General features: G+C 40.9%; 2 protein-coding genes across 2 annotated transcripts in view; one reads left to right on the forward strand and one right to left on the reverse strand.

Annotated features, from left to right (window-relative positions):
* Nucleotides 1-10,770, reverse strand: part of fgf22 (fibroblast growth factor 22) — a 35,558-nt gene extending 24,788 nt beyond the window's left edge. Inside the window, exons 1-3 of the mRNA XM_067597301.1 lie at nucleotides 10,542-10,770; nucleotides 6,176-6,226; nucleotides 1,794-5,068 (exon numbers count right to left, since the gene is read on the reverse strand). Coding sequence (XP_067453402.1) covers nucleotides 1,794-2,166 — 373 coding nt within the window. The 5' untranslated portion in view covers nucleotides 2,167-5,068; nucleotides 6,176-6,226; nucleotides 10,542-10,770. The remainder of the gene's footprint in view (nucleotides 1-1,793; nucleotides 5,069-6,175; nucleotides 6,227-10,541) is intronic.
* A 556-nt stretch (nucleotides 10,771-11,326) lies between these two features.
* Nucleotides 11,327-18,389, forward strand: part of polrmt (polymerase (RNA) mitochondrial (DNA directed)) — a 50,551-nt gene continuing 43,488 nt past the window's right edge. The window contains exons 1-4 of the mRNA XM_067597302.1: nucleotides 11,327-11,516; nucleotides 13,319-13,417; nucleotides 13,781-14,649; nucleotides 15,207-15,340. Of these exons, the coding sequence (XP_067453403.1) occupies nucleotides 11,375-11,516; nucleotides 13,319-13,417; nucleotides 13,781-14,649; nucleotides 15,207-15,340 (1,244 nt within the window). The 5' untranslated portion in view covers nucleotides 11,327-11,374. The remainder of the gene's footprint in view (nucleotides 11,517-13,318; nucleotides 13,418-13,780; nucleotides 14,650-15,206; nucleotides 15,341-18,389) is intronic.

Here is an 18,389-nt window from a genome sequence, read left to right on the forward strand (position 1 = left end):
CCATTGTGAGGCGCTACCACAGACTGACCACAAGGTCCATTTTGTTCAATTTAAGGCAAAGCCTACATGACCACTGGCTTGGCACTGTGCTCAGCTCAGGGTGCAGGTACACATCCTCACTCTGTGTGAGCACAGAGAGAATCGTTCTTTCCACCAAAGGAAATGAGAGGATGATGGCTGAAGTGTATGAGGACATTACATGTAAGAGGACTGCGCTTTTTCATAGAGAGCCATTGCAAGCACCTAAGCATTAATGACATGACCATGGCAAGAAAAGGCATGAATTTCACAATCCTCAGGCATAACATTTGCTTTTCTCCAAAGACTCTGGACACTTATTTCAATTTAAATCCCCTCATGTTGCCAAATTGGTATTGCTACGACTCTCATAATATGACTTCTGAAGTGTCAAATTCAAGCAGAGCTTGGGAGTAATATTTTATTATGGTAGCTGACATATATTACCTCTAATATGAAAGAATAATGTCCCAACTTGGATAAGCTCACGGGTCCAAATTTAACACCGTAATAATTCATCACAACTTGAATTTCTACCAGTGTGTGTGGTTTTAAATGATTCTGCCAGGTGACTAATCCCGACAGGTTAACAAATGTCACCCAGTCTGCAACTTGGAACTTATTGAAACAGTGGCAAGAGACTGACTGGCCTGTTCGCTGGATGCAGCAGCTGCTCCCGCCCCCAGTAGCTGTGTGGAAAAACTCTGACTCACCCACTTGTATAAAAAGTCATTAACGACCAAATACATAAATATTACCGTCAAAGGCATAAACGTCTCTAAGGGCCATCCAGTCAGTCAGTCAGTCAGTGACTAATGGAGAGGGAGGTCAGCTCATGACCACAGTCGGCTCATCTGACCTGGTCAAACATCTGAAAGACACCCATTGATGGACATGCTGAAGAGGCACGGCTGCTCTATGAGACACCTCTTCTCAGGTGTCCCTAAACCACAGATTGGACTACAGGTTTACCAACAGAATAACCTATCTGGACCTGCACTGCTGCATACTGAACACAGTGATCACGTTGGGAAGTGTCTGAGCAGGTGCTGAAAGGCATGGTGTGGTGCCAGGAAGAGAAATACAGATAGGAGACTCTGTGCACAATTTCCGGAAAAATGTGATGGCAAATTGCTTGGCAGAGAAAGCCCAAATGCCTCTGCAGATTGAAGTTACTACCTATGCACACATGCCTGCACACACAGAGAGAACCAGCTCTTTTCTCTGGAGCTTAAATTTCAAATTTATGTCTCTTTAGTTATTACTGATCAAACTGTGATGAGTACACGTGAATCTGTGTTTGTATTTGTCAGAAGAATGCGTTTCTGTGTACATCTGCTACTTACAACTGATGCACTTTCATCACGGTTTTGACAAGTTAATCCCCAGTGACCCTGAAGAGTTTTTTTTTTTTTTCCAAGCCCAACTTGCATTGCCAACTGATGCTCAATGTCTTTCCACAAGTCAGCTTTCTTGTAAACTCAGTGCCGGCTGTCCCACGAGGAGCTTAAATCCACACTAGGGTATTCCCTTCTTACCTAGCAACGCATCTCTCATGCTCTAAACACAACACAAATAGCTCAGCAGTGACATAGCTGCAGGATATTCAGATGAGCTGCTATAACTATAAAAAAGAACAGATAAGAAAGTCCAACCATAAAAATAAAAGTGAGAACGTCACAGGGCATCTGGTCTGCTCCCTGTCTGCTCTCTGACACTTAACACACTTTTGAGATACAGAACATAGATGCACTCTGGCTGTGCCAGCTACTTACTGTCTGCGTAGTTTTTCCGCCGAGTGCCATCCACCTTGCCTGTTTTGTCAATGCAGAGGAAGAACTTGTTGGCAGAGTAAAGCCGCCGTAGTCGGACGTCACCCTCTAGGTGATTGTAACTGCGAGTGTGCCTTTCCAATGTCCATGAACAGTTGATGCCACTCGCCAGCACCTGAAGGGGTTCATGCCCTAACCCAGGAGGACAGGCCCCTGTGGCAGTGCCAGCGGTGACCAGGAGCAGGGTGAAGCATGCCAGGCAAAGGGAGGCTGCACTGGGCAGGGAGAGAACTCGCCCAGCGGAGGCTGCAGTGGTGGTGGTGCCAAGAGCAGGTTCAGGATAGAGATGAGCTACGGACGGCGTCCATCTGCACATGGTGGGTCAGACTCCCAAGGTGCACCTTCTGCAAGCTGTAGGCATGCTGGTGATCGGGGAGATGTCCCAGTGGAGGGATGACAAGAGGGTGGGAGTCCTGATGAGAGAACGAAGGGAAATGGCACTCACAGCAGACCCTCTGGATGTCACCGATGACCCAGTTGCTCTTTGGGAAACATGGGATGACAGAAGGCCTTCCTACAGCAACCAGTTTGTCAAAGTTTCCCCAGTTGTCATCTTCTGTCTTGTTGTTTGATTCTATTTGTCCGCTCCTTTCATATAGTGTTGTTATTTTATGAATCCACTTTTAAAAGTTCCTCTCTAGTGGCGCTCCTTGTTTCTGTTTGTTCTCCTCCTTGGACTGAAGTCTTCTTTCCCGTTCCACAGATAAAGTCCTGGGATGTATGGTGATGCGCATGTGTCTCTGTGTTTGTTTGTGTGTGTGTGAGTGAGTGTGTATTGATGTGTGTGTTTCTATGATTAAGTATGTGTGTGTGTTTGTGTGTGTGTGTGTGTGTGTGTGTGTGTGAGTGTGCACCTTGCGATGCTGTGCTCTTTCCAGCTGGAGAGGAACAAGGTGCCTGTCTGAGCTGCTGACCCGTGGCTGAGAGGGAGTTGAATGAGGGTTGGTGACTGACTGTGTGTGTGTGAGTGTGTGTATGCGTGAGTGTGTGATACTGAGAGAACGAGAGAGGCAGAGAGAAAGAGAGGGAGTGAGTGAGTGAGTGTGGGAGGGAGAGAGCCGGTGTGTGTTTGCGACAGAGAGAGAGACAGAGTCTGTATGTGTCAGAGAGAGCGGCAGTCAGCGAGTGTGTGTCAGCTAGCATGGGGCAGTGAAGCAGTAAGTGAACGGCCTCACGCTCTGCTGTGTGCAGTCAGTCAGTTCTCTCTTCTGTGGAAGCACCGGCTGAGTTGTCCTGCATTTTATCCTGGGCAGGGCCAGCATCTAGGGGGTTGAAAGGAGAGGGGTGGGGTGGGGGGAGGTGGGGTGGGGCCACCGCACTCATTCATAACCATTTCAAACACAAGAGAAAGCCTGCATCAAGAACCATCCCCTTTTCTATTCTCTCTCTCGGAAAAGTTTATTCTGTGAAAAACAAAAAATTTGCTTTTCACCTGAGGATTTTTATTATCCTCTTTTCATGGTCGCACCTGGAAAGAGTTACATCCCCTTCCTATTCCATGACCTCTGCTATCTCCCCCATGATGTGAACGGTGAAGCATTTTGTAGCACGGTCAAATCAGTTCCATTACTGTCCATGGAGCCAGCTAAGAGACCGTTTTTGACACCTTCGCTCTCTTTTCTTCTCTGTGGCCACATGGGGCAAATTAAGGGAGCCTTTCCTTTTTTTTTAACGGCTGCTGGTTTGAATCATCAAGCAGTCGGAAACACAGCGCTGGTTGCAGGAGTGTCAGCAGAGTTAGTCCAGATGAAGCCTGAGAGACTTTCTGATCACCTGTGTTAATATTTCAATGAAACACCCTCTCTGATCTTTGCAGTTTAATTTGGGAGAGCCGGACGGAAATGAAGAACACCTTTTTTGTGACTTCCCACACTCTTGTCTGTTTTTTACAAGCTATGTAATGAACCTGTTAGAGCAAGGCATTAAAGCTCAGCCAAAGCAGTCCGGTTAACAGTGAAGACTCTTCATTTTGAAATTTATATTATTCTTGACAATAATATGAACAAAAATATAATGTAAAGTTAAAGGAATAGTTTGGCATTTTCTCACTTTCTTGCCACAAGTTAGATGAGAAGATTGATACCATTTACGATAAACATGACAACAGCCAGCAGCACAGTTAGCTTAGCTTAGTAAAGGGAGTACAGTAGAAACACATGGAAACACCTAGCCTGTCTCTGTCCAAATGTAACAAAATCCAGTTGCCAGGAAAAAAGCAGAAACTCCACAAAGTTAATGGTCATAACTAGAATTGTCGTTTGTACAGTTTTTGTAAACAGCGAGATATAGTGTGTTAATTATTGAGCTTTAAAGGTGCGGGTAGGTGAGTTTTGTTACCTTTGGACAGAGCCGGGTTGGATTTTGTCCCCCTGTTGTTTTGAGCCTTTAAGTTAACTGGCTGCTGGCTCCAGCAATATTTACTGTACAGACATGAGAGTGGTTTTCTCATCCAATTCTCGGCAAGAAAACAATTAAGGGCACTTCTCAAAATAAGTTTTTTATTTTCAAAGTGAGATGAAAACTAGCAATTAATTCTGTTTGTTGATGCAGATGCTCATAAAACGATAGAAAGAGATTTTAAAAAGAGAAAGATTAAGTGAGAGAAAGAGGGAGAGAAGATGCAGAAGCTCTCATGTGAGGCTGTCCAGTTAATGGTGGCAATTACATCCTTTTAAAAGAGTCCCTGTTTCAATTATGTGTACCACCCTGAGGCCATGCTTGTCCGGTGTTGGAAGTGTGTTTGAGGACTTTGTGCTCAGAAGAGGGTGACAGTCACTTCACACTCTTTAGCTTGTTAACTTCCCCAACAGACTTGCTGCCCGCCTAGCCCCTATTTAAACCTCACCATCATAAAAAAAAAAAAAAAAACCTATGAGAAAAAGACCAGTCACCTCTTTCTCCAAACTCCCAGCTCCAACGTTCGACTCCCACAAGCCATTCCTGTCAACCTGCTGGTATGTTCTGGTCCTTGGTGCCCGCCAGGCTTCTCATCAAAGCTACTTTCAGCGTAGTTCTATGTGGGCCCTTCGTAAAAATCACAGTCTTTCACCCCCAGTTAAACCACGCTGCCATGTCTGTTAACTTCCTCTGGCTTTATCCACCTTCCGGTTCTTAGCTCGTCTTTTCTCTCCCTCTGTCTGTCTCGTTGAAAGTCAAATCTCTTCTGCATGGAACAGTTTTTAGTCACCACCATGCATGGGCTTTTTATTTTACTGGCACTGAGAGTAAGAAAGAGAAACAAAGAAGAGTATGAAAAAGAGTCAGAGAGAATCGAAAATGTGTTGTTTGTTAGCGTTGTATGAAATTGTTTTCCCCATCTTCAAAAAAAAAAAAAAAAAAGACCTAAATAGTTGTCAGGACATCTGAGTGTTTGCAGGCTTGGCTCCATGTTTGACTTATTGTGCTCTCTCTGTCAGCATTGTAATAGAAAATTATATGTCTTAACAAAGTTATATAAGGACATTGGATAACAGCTGCCTCACAATACAACATTGATGGAGCTGCATCATCGCGGCCAACGTAAGGTCTCTTTCCAAACTAATTAGTTACAGTATATGGGATATATTATGGGATATATTTCATGTCTGTAATAGGAGCCATGATTTTAGTTCTGAAGAAGTAATACATCAAACTTTTGCATTAAAAGGTGCTGCTCTCTTCCCCTCTCTTTGCTGATTGAGGCAAATTGCATATGCTTGGTAGTCAGATGACGCTTCCAGCTCCCAACAGACTCCATATGTCAATTATAAACTCTCCCAACCCCTTAACCATTTTTCTTTTCCAGTATGACATTGATCATGTTCAGAGCAGAACTGCTGACTCTTTTACAGTCTTAAAAGTTCAAATAGAACTTGTGCTATTCTTTGCTTATCTAAGAGTCAGCTGGAGAAACAGACAAGTCATTGTGCTAAAGCTAAATGAAAATGTATGAGATCTATTTTTTAGGATTCTGTTCTCATCTAGAAAGCACAGTAATAGTAAAAAGAATATTATGAAATATTCAAAATCATGTCTACCTAATGCTCAGTGTCGTAAGGTGCTGGAGTGTAAATTCAAAAGATATAGAAAAAAGGACTAGGGCCATATAGATTTGTGCACACTATTATTTTATGAACAGGACAGAAGATCTTTCATGACCTCAATGCCTTCCAATGTAGTTTACTTTTAACTTTAATTATTTTTTACAGACTTTCTAAACTTCCAGTATATCTATTATACATGTTGTATATTATTATATTTAAAATATCGTAGATATAATTAAAATACAACATTCTATGGTTCTGTTTCTCTTTTGTAAAATAAATAAATAAGGATATATTACTTACTCTTGGTTTTACTCGATGAAGAGCAAGTTCTTTTGTCATAATGGTGTCCCTCTGGCGAACATACATACAAACAAAAGAAAAATAGAAAGAAAGAGAAAGTGGGAGAAAAATAGTATGAGAACTCCCAGGAAGTTCCAGTTGTCCTTCCTTTACTAGAATTCCCCATAATTAAAATCATACAATCATTCGATGTACTGTATAACTTCTCAAAAATCAGAGTACCCCCTGAGGTCAACAACAAAGCTCAAGCCTCATGTGAATGTCAGATGTGGCAGCAGATTGCTTTGTGGTGTCTTGGAAATGTTTGGGCTCTGAGCTCAGTGCCAGAGCAGACACAAGCATTATGGATTTCTCTGCTAAATGTCTTAAAGTGGAATGTCCCGGTGTTTTACAGTGTGCATCTTTGATGTTAAAAACTACAGTAACTTGAATAATTTCAAGATTATAACGTTTACCGAGGGAATTAAAAATGTCGAACATTTTAACTCTGTTTTCCCTTGTCTAGATTATTTACAATTTGTTATTAAATCAGTGCATAATCCACAGCACAACCTCTAATGTCAAAGATCAGAAACAGATACAAGGAACCTTTTGGTAAACAAGAAATAAACTATTCTTGATCTGGCTAGTTGCACCTAAGTGTGATCCCTCACTACCCACATGCTCGATGCCTGTCTGCTACAGATGGATTACTTTTGGGCCTGTATTCTCCTCCCTGTATTAAATTAGGTATGGTTCAGCCGAGGTTGTCATATCCTGAGTGAAGCGTTGAGTTGAGCTGTGCTGCGTGGACGTGCCCTGAGCTGAGAACACCACTCTGTGAGCCAGGCACCCAAGTAGGATGTTCTCAAGTGGAGGAACCTAATCTTTCCCAGCAGGGATCCAAGCAGCTCTGTAAGTGTATGAATAGAGATAATATCTCTATAATGAGGCCTGTTTTGTACCATCAAAGTCTTCAAAAGGGTCTGAAACCCGACCTCCCTCCTAGTTCTGACAATCCCTCAGTAATAGCTCCCTATTATTAATTGTGCCTGCTAAGTCCTTGTCTCTGTCTTTCTCGCTCTTTGCTCTTGTAGTTGTGTTTTAGCTACTCACCCTTGACCTAGTGCTTTTAAGTGTACTGACATACTGTTCGTTTGTAACTCGGTGCTGGAACGGTATTTGTTTTCCTTTTTTTTTTTTTTTTTTTTTTACAATAAAACAGTTTCCAGATACACAACAATTTGCCTTTTCTAACTGTAGACGCTAAGGTGCAAAGAGTTACACCACTCACATAAGGAAATTATCTCATACATATTATCCACGGGCAGTAAATTCTTTTAATTTCAGCGATTATGCAATTTATCCTGTCAGCACATCCAACGCTGCATGTGTTGTTGGTACAGACCCAACGCAGGTGTGCTTGATATCTTTTAACAGTCTGCTGTGGTTGGCTGACAACATCCGGACGTGGTTGAGGAACTGACCAGACCACGACAACTCAGCCCCACTGAGGAAATGGCCCTTTGCATATCCTGCTTCGTGACCATTGTCTATTGTCAGTTTATGATAAGTGGGTCGTCTATCTGATGCTGTGAAGAGTTCTGAGAGATCCAGCCTCCCAGTTCTTCACAGGATACTATAACAAGTTGAGATCCAACTGATAATGGTGTTTGATGAAAAAAATGTGACTTGTCAGGGCAATTAAACATCTGTGTGCTGCTAATCTGATGTACCAGAAGCACACACAGGGTGTAGATAGAACAGGATGGTAGTAGTGAAGATAGGAAATATACTTTGTTGACTCAGCATTTCTCCTGATGAGAACGAAGAGTGATGAAGCTGAAGTAGATACAGTGGCTGAGCATTGAGGTTTACCTAACGTCATTAAAGTCTGAAGGATACATGATTCTCTCTAATTATTCTATTAAGATACACTTGTAAATAGTAGCATGACACATCCTAAGACATTTCAAGACTGACTCACTAATTGAATCCATCTTAAAATGTTTGTGGGGAAACCCAGTAAGAGCTGTGTGAGTCATAACAGTCCAGTAAAGCCCTGTGCATAAGCCTGAAGGGTCATTTAGATGTCTGTCTTACTGTAATGGACAGTAATGGACATAAAAAGTGTGATGTGATTTTATAATTAATGTTTGTATCAGTGCTCTGAATGTTTACAGCAGGCCGTAAAAAACCTTAACGTGCTGCTTGTCTCAGCTCAAGCCCTCAAGTATAATTTAAAAAATATGTTCAATAAAGTTTCCAAATTCAGCTCCAAATATGACTCTTGGTTGTCTTGGATGTCACATATGTGGAGGCTCATGAGGAAGTTACTTAAGGAGCGGTTTTTTCCACATGGGACAGGTCACTAATTCCATGTAAGAGGTGCAAACACACACACAAGAGACTCACTTGCACACACAGACGCATGCCAATGGCATTTACCAACACAAGCATCTCAAAGATAAGTATCTCCATCAAGTTTCCCTGGCCAGGTGAAGCAGTTTCAAAAACAGCCCTCTCTCCATCTGTTAAACAAATAGGGAGCCCCTACAAAGGTGTGCAAAAGAATCCACATGATCAAAGTGTATGAGAATGGCAGCCTTGTCCTGGCCTGGCCATTATCAGGCCCCATGAATGCCTGTCTTCTCCTCTTTTGTCGGCCGAGGCATTGACAGTCACTCACCCGGCAATGACTGTCACACCAGCGCAAAGAGCCAGCCGCCGACAGGGGCCAACCACATCAAACGAGGCTGTCAAGGGGCCCTGCTCGTGAACCGTGGCAACAAACACCTCCTGATCCTCACCTACAGCTCAGCAGCAGACACCCACCGCTGTGCTCTCAGCCACTGCCTCCACTGAGAAAAGATGTACTGCCTGGACCTCATTTCCCTCTCTGACCCCCCCCCCCCCCTTTCCCCGTCAAGTAGTGCTTGTGTTAACCTCCAGCCTGCCGAGACACAAAGGGCTGCTAAAGTGTTTAAGAATGCTTTATGGATGCATGACAAGGGGAGGCTGACACTGCTGGGGGTCAGAAAGCATACAGGATGTGAATAAGATAAATTCAGTTCTTACTTTCAATTTGGTGCTGAGTCACACTCGATTTAAACTGTATGATGTTTGAACTTCAAAAGTCGAATGGAAAAAGAAGACAGTAATTTTCAATAGTCTGTAGCGACGACTTTGGTCTTCCAAGTCAGCATGAGTGCACGTTACATGTGATAACATACTACTGACTAAAAGAATATAACTTCTTATGTAGTGATTTTTTTCCCTCATTGAATGAGATGTTTAGACAAGCAAATATATGTACATCTGTCTACATTTTTGTGGCAGTTTTCAGTGGCTGTTTATACATCTACAAAGTTTGAGACATTGTAAATTTATTTTTACATTTACACTGAAAGGCCTATGCAAAATAATTTACAACTTTGCTACTTTGATATCTATGTCTACAACAACACTATTAGATTGAATGACAATGTATCACTTGAACCATCTATAATGAGAGTAAATGCAGGAGAAAACCTACTACAGGTAGTAAATTTAGTACTGGACAAAGTAATTTTGCAGTATATATATACACACACTCAAGAGCTAGTCATATAATGTGCTGACGTCAAAGTTGCATGAGCAAAAAATTGACACCTAAAAGGATGATATATGTATGAGGGGTGGGAAATGATATTAATGCAGATATACTGTACATGCCAATGTGAGACAAAATGTGCTGCATATCATTGTAAGGCTTTGCTCTCTATTCCTATACTGTGGTGAGACTGCCACCTGTAGGCCAAACACTGCACCATCCATTTCAAACTACTTTATACTAAAGATCCCCTCCAGCTATGTTTTATGACATACAAATACTCTGCTTTGAATAATAATTTGTGTCTGATATAGTTTTTCCACAATAAAAGTTAATAAATTTTATCTTGTGAAAATTACATCTACTCATTTTCCCTCATTAAAAATCCAGAATCTATGAATATATGAATATTTTTCATTTCAGAAGTTTTCCTGCTGGACACAAGATGGCTCCTACTTTACTGTAAAATCCATTCTCAGTGTATGTGCACTGGAGGCTTCACGTTTCCACATCACACCAGTGTTGGCCAACCTACATTGGTTACCAATAGAATTGATTTTAAAATTATTTTAATTACCTATGAAGCGCTACACGGGCTGGCCCCACTCTATATCTCTGAATTATCGTGTCCCCTGGCCATGGGGAGGTCATTGAGGTCTAATGACCAATGCCTTCCGAAATCTAGGCTTAAAACCGTACTTTCGCGGTTGTGGCCCCCACCCTCTGGAACCGTTTTCCCCTAGTAATAAAAAACTACAGTCAGTCAATAGTTTTAAGAAGCTCTTAAAAACTCACCTGTTTCGTAAGCACTTTATCTCGTAATGTGTGATTGCTTTCTGTATTGCTTTCACTGGTTTTATTGTTGTATCTGACTTCCGTGTACTTTTTATGGTTTCATTGTTTTTATATTGACCTTACGTGTTGTTAAACTTTTTATTAATTTATCTATTTTTTCCCTTTTTATTCTATTTTATATTTCTCTCAATTGTTTGCATTGTGCAGCACCCTGTAACTCTGGTTTTGAAAGACGCTTTATAAATAAAGTTTACTTTACACACTTGCGTGAGTTGAATATTGCTCAGTTTCCAGATTAGTTGTAATGTCACAAATCATGCTGGTAGGCCCACAACTCTAACTTATATTTTCAATGAGCACAGAGAAACTTTCCACTTTCAGCAGATGAATGTGAAAACAACCTTTTAGTGTCAAACTGCACATACGTCATTCTGCACAGTGAAGCTCAAACATTCAACTGAAGGAACAAGAAGAAAAACATTTTTTTAACCACCGAAAAGCCAGACAGGTAAAGAGAAACATAAAAAGCCAACTCTGAGAAAAAAAAATACTAGAAGAGAGAGGATAAAATATAGATTTAACATAATCTCAGTAACAACTAAATTTGTCTAATATGTATGTATCACTAGTCCTTTAAATCTCTCTACTTTTGGCCTGAATCAAGACTAAATATCATCTTCTAAGCAAGGTAAGGGGAACAAAAGCTGCACTCGATTTATCTGCAATCTTCTCTCCAGGCCTTAATCTACGACGATAGCTCCTCGCGATTAGCTTGGTCTATTTTAAAAATGGCTGCTTAGTGCTTAGAAGTAACGCGGTTATTGCATGTCAACATGTCACTCCTCAGAGTATGTGCCTTTGCCAAATGTCTGAATCGTCGCAGTTTATTTGAAAAGTGTGCTTTTCGTGAGTCTGTTGTGGGCTGCTGTCGGCTGTGTCTGTCGATAAGAAACGGCGCAGTCAGACGGATATCAGGTGAGTTGAAGGATATTCAGTCACGGATAGACACACAGCAATAACTTAGCTGCAGTATGAATGACAAGTTTGACTTTAATGTCCATGTTCTTACATGTTCGTGTAACCCAGGTTTTACCTAATAGTTAATATAAGGTTAAACGAACTAATAGCTAGTTTAGCCTGCTTTAACAGTGACCGTTAAGAGAGGACATTTTGTTGTTGAACATGAACTTGACGGTTAGGTTAAGAGTTCCTCCGGGTGTTTCGGTTTAACGACTGACCGTCTGAACCGGTGACTTTCAGCCGGATGTGTCCGTGGTTGTCGTGGTGACGGCAGCTGTTGAAAACACGAACAGGACAAGTAGGTGTCCTAGTAAAAACCAAAATCAATTTTAGTTGAAGGTCCCCTCTAGACATGTTTTAAGATGTATATAAAATACTCTACTTTGAATAATAATGTGTGTCTGATATGTTTTTTCCACAAAAACAAAACAAAAAACAGTTCAATTATCCTGTTAAAATCCTTCAAAATTACATCTAGTCCTTCTCCCTCATTAATAATTCCAGATTCTATGAGTATGCAAATATATTTCATTCCAGAAGTTTAACTTCTCGACACAAGATGTCTCCTTCTTCACTGTAAAGTCCATTCTTAGTGTTTCTGCACTGGTTTCCACATCACACTTGTATAAGTTGAATATTGAACCAGAATTGGCTTCCAAACTATTCATGATGTCACAAATCATGCTTCTAGGCCCGCCTCTTAAAATTGGATTTTCAATGACCACAGAGAAGCTCTCCAGCAGATGAATGTGGAAACAGTCTTCTAGTGTCAAACTCTGCACATACATCATTCTGCACAGTGAAGCTCAAACATTCATTGTAGGAACAAGAAGAAAAACACATTTTTGAGTGGAGGGGGACTTCAGGGGGAATCAGTGCATACTCATCTGTGTTTATTATCTATACTAACAATCTAGGAAGTTACATTGTGCTAGGCAAGAAGCATTTACCTCTTGTTTCATATAATGAAGGAAGCAAAAAAATAGCATAGTAGTTGGGATTTTATACCATTATCCTTAATGGGAAGGTGGCTCACATTCAACCAATTAACCTGCTGTGTCATTGTGTCATTGACCATCAAGAAAGCTATTTAAAAGGATTGATTTCAGAAAAAGTAAGTTAAGAAATGTGAATGCTTCTCATCAGCAACACCATTTAATTTACATAATGTAAGACCAAAAGGACCAGATGAATATATACTGTGTTGAACATTCAATTTAAGATAATTTAAGGCTTTTACAAGGACACCTACAACAGCTGACATCTCTACGAGCAACCACGACACATTTAGCTGAAAGTTGCCACTGAAGAGGGTCAGTCATTGAACCGAAACACTGGTCAGAACTGGCTTTTAAGTTGCATTTGTTTATGTGATAACCTCAGATGATATATCTGTCACTCCTTTTGAAGGAGACTCTGTGAGAAAACTTCCTGTGCTGCCAGAGATCCTTCATAGCATCCTCATTTTTAGCCCCTTTTTGTAATCATTGAAAAGATTTTACATGTAGTTGCCCATGAACTGCAAGCAGTAAGTAGAGAGCCCTATTAGTAGTATTACTATTACATTTAGTAGCATCATAGTGTAGCAGCATATGCAGTAAAAGACAAAAGCCAAGCCTGAGATGTTGATTATTGTTGAATTGAAATTGGTCAGGAAGTGGAGATGTATTTTTGCAAGATGTTCTTCTGCAGAATTTAAGCACTACTTGTTTACTCACTGTTTTTGTTTGATTGTGTGTGTGTTGTTTTATTTTTAGAGACACCACTGCTGCTTCAAAGAAGAAATATTTCATTTGTAATCCCAAAGGCAGAAGATGCAAAGAAACGTGTGCTGAAACAGTCTCAGCTGTTAGATGGTATGTTGTTCAACCAGACAGGTGTGCTACATTTGTCCTTCTACCACATTTTTAACCTTGAAATACCTGGTACATTGCACTCACTATTTTGGTAATTGCACTGTCATAAAATCTAAATGTCTGAGCTGTCATATTCTCTGACAGTTCTCTGACAAGTTTTCTTCTCTATGTGCTCTCAGTCTCAGATTTCACTTTACTCTTTTGTCCATTACTCTTGTCCTGATAGTACTTGCTAGGTAGTGCTAATCAGTCATTGGTAGTGGCATTGCCAATGAAGCCTATAGTGCTTTCTGTATTTCATTGTATTGCTCTGAAAAGGGAAGTTAACTCACCGTAGATGTCTTTTCTATTTCTCCCTCCAAGTGCTAGATGCCAGGATCCAGCAACTCCAATCTGACATCATTCTAGATGTTCATCAAGCAAAGGTGGAATTTGTTAAAGCCCCTTCCTCTGGGAGGGTTTTATCTGGTAGGGGTGCCAAAAGCACACCTCAGGAGAAAGGTGACATTCCTAAATCAGGACAGATTATTGGTAAAGGAACTTCTAAAACTCAGCCCAGCCGCTGGATGGAAAAATTAACTCAGGAGAAGAAAAAGAAACAACAGCACCTGAAGAATGTCAAAGAGAAACCAGCAGCAAAATCTAAAGGTAGCAAAAGCAACTCAATGCTCCCTGGTACGACACATAAAACTATTTCTACCACAGCTAAAAAGACTGCACCCTTGATTAAGAAGAGCAGAGGTCACATGAAATTGTCTGATGAAATTCGTGCTGCAGTTTCTTCTACTGCTACCGCCTCTGCTGCCGCTGCTGCAGCAGGGACAGCAGCCATGTCACACAAAGTGTCTAAGGGGAAACGGAAGGACTCTAAAAAGAAAGACTCTAAAAATCAGGTTTCTGGTGAAGAGGGCCAAAATCAGGCTGTTACTGATGCCCAGTCCAGGGCTAAGGAGCTAGCCGAGGTGGAGGAGCTGGAGAGGAGGCTCAGTCAACAAGTGAGCCAGTGGACATCTTCTAGTAACCCAGAGCACCTACATGTACAGGAGAGCGGTGAAGGAACTACATGTGGAGACATCCGGTTGAGCATTCGCTCTTACCTGGAGGCGACTGTGTTTGCGGGGGACGTTGAGCGAGCACACTGTTTCCTGCTCAGCCAGCACAGAGTTATGAGTCGACGTAAACATCTCAGCACAGACATCTACAACATCATGATGAGGGTCTGGGCCAAGAAGGTCAGATCAAAAACCATGTTTTTTTTTCACTGTGTTTGAAAACTGGGCTTATGTGGATTTGGCTATGGCCTTTTATACCTCTGAGACAAAATACAGTATAAAGTATGTGTGACAGTAACAATTTCAAGGTTTGACTGAGTTTAAAATAAACTGAACACAGCCTATTTTTAACTACAGCACTTTATAGCATTTAGCAATATTTTTGTGGGGATGATTAACCAATCAAAACACTGAACTAAGTTGAGGTAACTGGTCACACTGGTTCTTGAAGGTTTATGGAAGTTTTTAAATATCTAGTGAAAGATGAAACGCAAACAACTGCATTCATCATTATAATTACACTGGTACTAACTAACTTACTAATGATGGCAGGAAAACAGTAATTTGTCACTTACAAATGACTAAAACTGTGTAAGTGTGGTTCTCAGGCAGTAGAGGGTGTTTTTATGACACCTTATAAGGAAACCGCATCAGTTAAATGAGTCATTGTCCAGCTGGAAGGAGTTGGTGTTTCCTTATTGTCAATAAACTTTTCTCCCATGTCTCTGTCTGTGTAGGGAACATTGAATCAGATTGGTCGCATGTTTATACTGTTAGAAGAGGCCAGTCTGAAGCCAAACCTCGGATCCTACTGTGCTGCTCTGGAGTGTATGGGCCGCAATCCCAACTGCCCTCCACGAGTCATCACTAGGTATGCGCACACACACACACACACACACACATGCAAACACATACTACCCATGAATCTCCAAGAATCATATAGAATTTTGTTTGTGATAAATCGTATTTGACACATTTGTTTGGTATTTTTTGATATTTCATAAGTGCGGTGTTACTGGAGGGCCACAAGACTGAGTTTTGAAAGGAGAACTTGTGGCAATACTTAGACTTACCAGCAGGGGTCATGTTAGCATCATGGTTTTCACTTTTGAAACACCCTTTCTGAGTTCTGGCACAGACTTTATTTATCTTTGTTGCAATAACTGTCATTAAGGATGACTGCTTTTATCTTAAAATGTTGTTGGGGAAAAAGCATATTGTGTCTCTGAGGCAAGCATATAGTTTTTGGTGACGTACCCTCTAGTAGTGGCAAGTTAGTCAACCCGTTTTAACAGCATAGACTGCATTTACGTCTTGTTGAGTTGTACAGATGTCAAGCAGCTATTTCTTGGTTTTGAAAATGTTTGTCTTCGTCAGTGTGTATTGATTCTATCTGTGTATCTTGTGCTCTCCATATATGGATATTTCTGTGACGCAAAATCAACTGTTAAATACCATACACATCCTAATATTTAGACCAGGATAATGTTTTTACACATTTTACATCTTACAAATAAATATAATATGTAGCGCAGCATCTCATACAGTTTGTAACCACAAAAAACAGCAGAACACAGTGAGATTCAAGATGAAAGAGGTAAATCAGCCTCATGTCCAGTGCACTCTACACAAAAAAGTAATATGTGACTTGTCTGTAATGTATGCTCCTTCTCCATAATACCGATTTAAAAGTTTACTTAAAATGTAGAAGTTGTATAAAAATATATTTCATATTACAATATACATATCATATTTTTATTGCCTCGTGTTTTTTATGTTGGTGTTGGTTTGCTTTGATTTTCATTTTATTCTTTACAAGTTTTTCTTGCTAAATTGGTTCTAAATTGGTAAAATGTTCTCCATGAGGATTTGTTAAGTTTACCTTTGTTCCCTTTGCCATCATGGCTACGTCATGACCTGCCCAGTTGTGAAAACTCAAGTTGTCTTGTGTATCGATTGTAAATGAAGGCATGCTTTATTTTGAATGGTATGGAAACAGTATCAGTGTTCAGTACAGATAAAAGTATTGCTGATTCCTTTCCCTAGAGGGCTGATGTTGTTTTTATAGCGACTCAGCATTGAATTATTGTTTCTCAAAAATGTTGTTGATTTTGGAAGCCTCTTTGATAATTATCGCTTTTCACAAGGCCACATAAAATAGTTTTGGTTGTGGCAGCATGCTGACACATTGTTAATGAGGCTGGCTTAGACTAATTGTCAAAAGACTGCAGAACTCCGATGATATGGATTGTGTTGTATTTAATTTCTTTTTACTCAGAAAACCTTGCAATTATTTGCAACTTTTTTCATCAAGGACAACTTTGACAGCCACTAGCCAAGTTGTGTCTAAACAGTAACTAGGTCATCCTGACAAATCACTGTTAAGTATTATTAATTGAGTTGTTATGTCACTGACTGTGTGTCAGCCCCACACTTAGATTTATTGCATGACATTTAGCACACATAGACCCACTGGGCACAGCTCAAAGCTTCAAGAGAAAACTACATGTGTCACAGTGTGTGTTCCTGTTTGATGGCAGCCAATACAATCAGCAGGACTGCTGCCAACGCAGTGGCAGGGCTAATATTGAACTCTCTTTTTTTTCAGATGACACTAACATTAGTCTGGAGTTATTATAGCAAGAAAAAAACTACAGGGCACAGTGGGTGTTTGTTTTATTTACCTTTTATCTAACTTTCACAGGCTGTATTTCAAGACTTCATACATCATAATAACATGGTGTACAGGGCTGTTGTACTCCAAAAGCTCTTCTGATAGCAGGTCATTTTCTAACCTCCCTAGGAGGACACAAGTAGTGTCCTTTGTGGCCGTCAGAATCCCCCAATCCCTTGTGTGCTTGTCAGATGTGGTACATTCAGGCAGTACTTCTCAAATCCACTGAAGAAATGCCAGAGACTTGTCCATCAGAGGGCACTCACAAGTTGATTTTCAGCAGTAAAATCCTCAGTACAGATCTCCTCCTTAGTTGGGTCCTAGTGTTTACTATTACTTAAAAATGGTACATTGTTGCCAGTTGTTGAAAATATCAAAACTCAGGTGCACATGGAACATGAAACCATGCTTGGTTGCTACTTTGTTTACTACTTGAAGACAACTTCCCTTTGGTAAACTTTTGAGAGTTTTTTTAGTTTACGAGTTGACAAGGACTGCTTGAATGCATTGTTAGTTTTTTGGTTGTGTGAAATTAGACCATCACATTTTGGGAGAAGACATACCTTCAGCCTACAGCTCTCAGTCTTCTGAAGGTTTGACCTTCATAGGCTATGTCCTTTTAAAGGTGTCAGCGTGTGAATTGGGAAACAGTTAGTTTCTAATTACACCATGCAAAATAGCCCACTCCTACTACTTGATTTTGTAGTGAAATTATGAGATCTTATCACTTCCCTCATGTCACCGCAGGCTTGATAGTTGTTTGAGAGCTTCGTCAGCCTCAGTCACGCCGAGTGCTGTTGCACAAACCACACAAACACACAGAAGCTCACGCATACTTTCCTCTTGGGGCCTGGGGACATCACCCTATGCAGTGTGGTACAGTAGTGGGACAGATGGCAGGGCACTGGGGTTGTTGGTAGGTATCTGGTTGGTCCATCGATCACTGTAAACTGATGCCTATATGACATTGTTCTGCAGTAGTGCACTCCCGCTCAGTCTCTCAGCCTATCTTTTCTCTTACCCTCTGTTCCCTCTCCTTCTCATTATCATCATTTTCTCTGTCACTCAGTTTGTTTGTTTGTCTGCCAATTTCTTTACTGTGCTCCCCTTTATTAGGGCCCGACCACCGTACTCTCCTAATATCACTCTCGCCTCTGAAGTCTCCCCTGCAGCAGCCTTGCCCTCAGTGTACCAATCTGTTCCCACTCTCTCACACACACACATGCCTCAGACTCACACACACACA

The sequence above is a fragment of the Thunnus thynnus genome, chromosome 8 (assembly GCF_963924715.1).
Source record: "Thunnus thynnus chromosome 8, fThuThy2.1, whole genome shotgun sequence".
Lineage (NCBI taxonomy): Eukaryota > Metazoa > Chordata > Actinopteri > Scombriformes > Scombridae > Thunnus > Thunnus thynnus.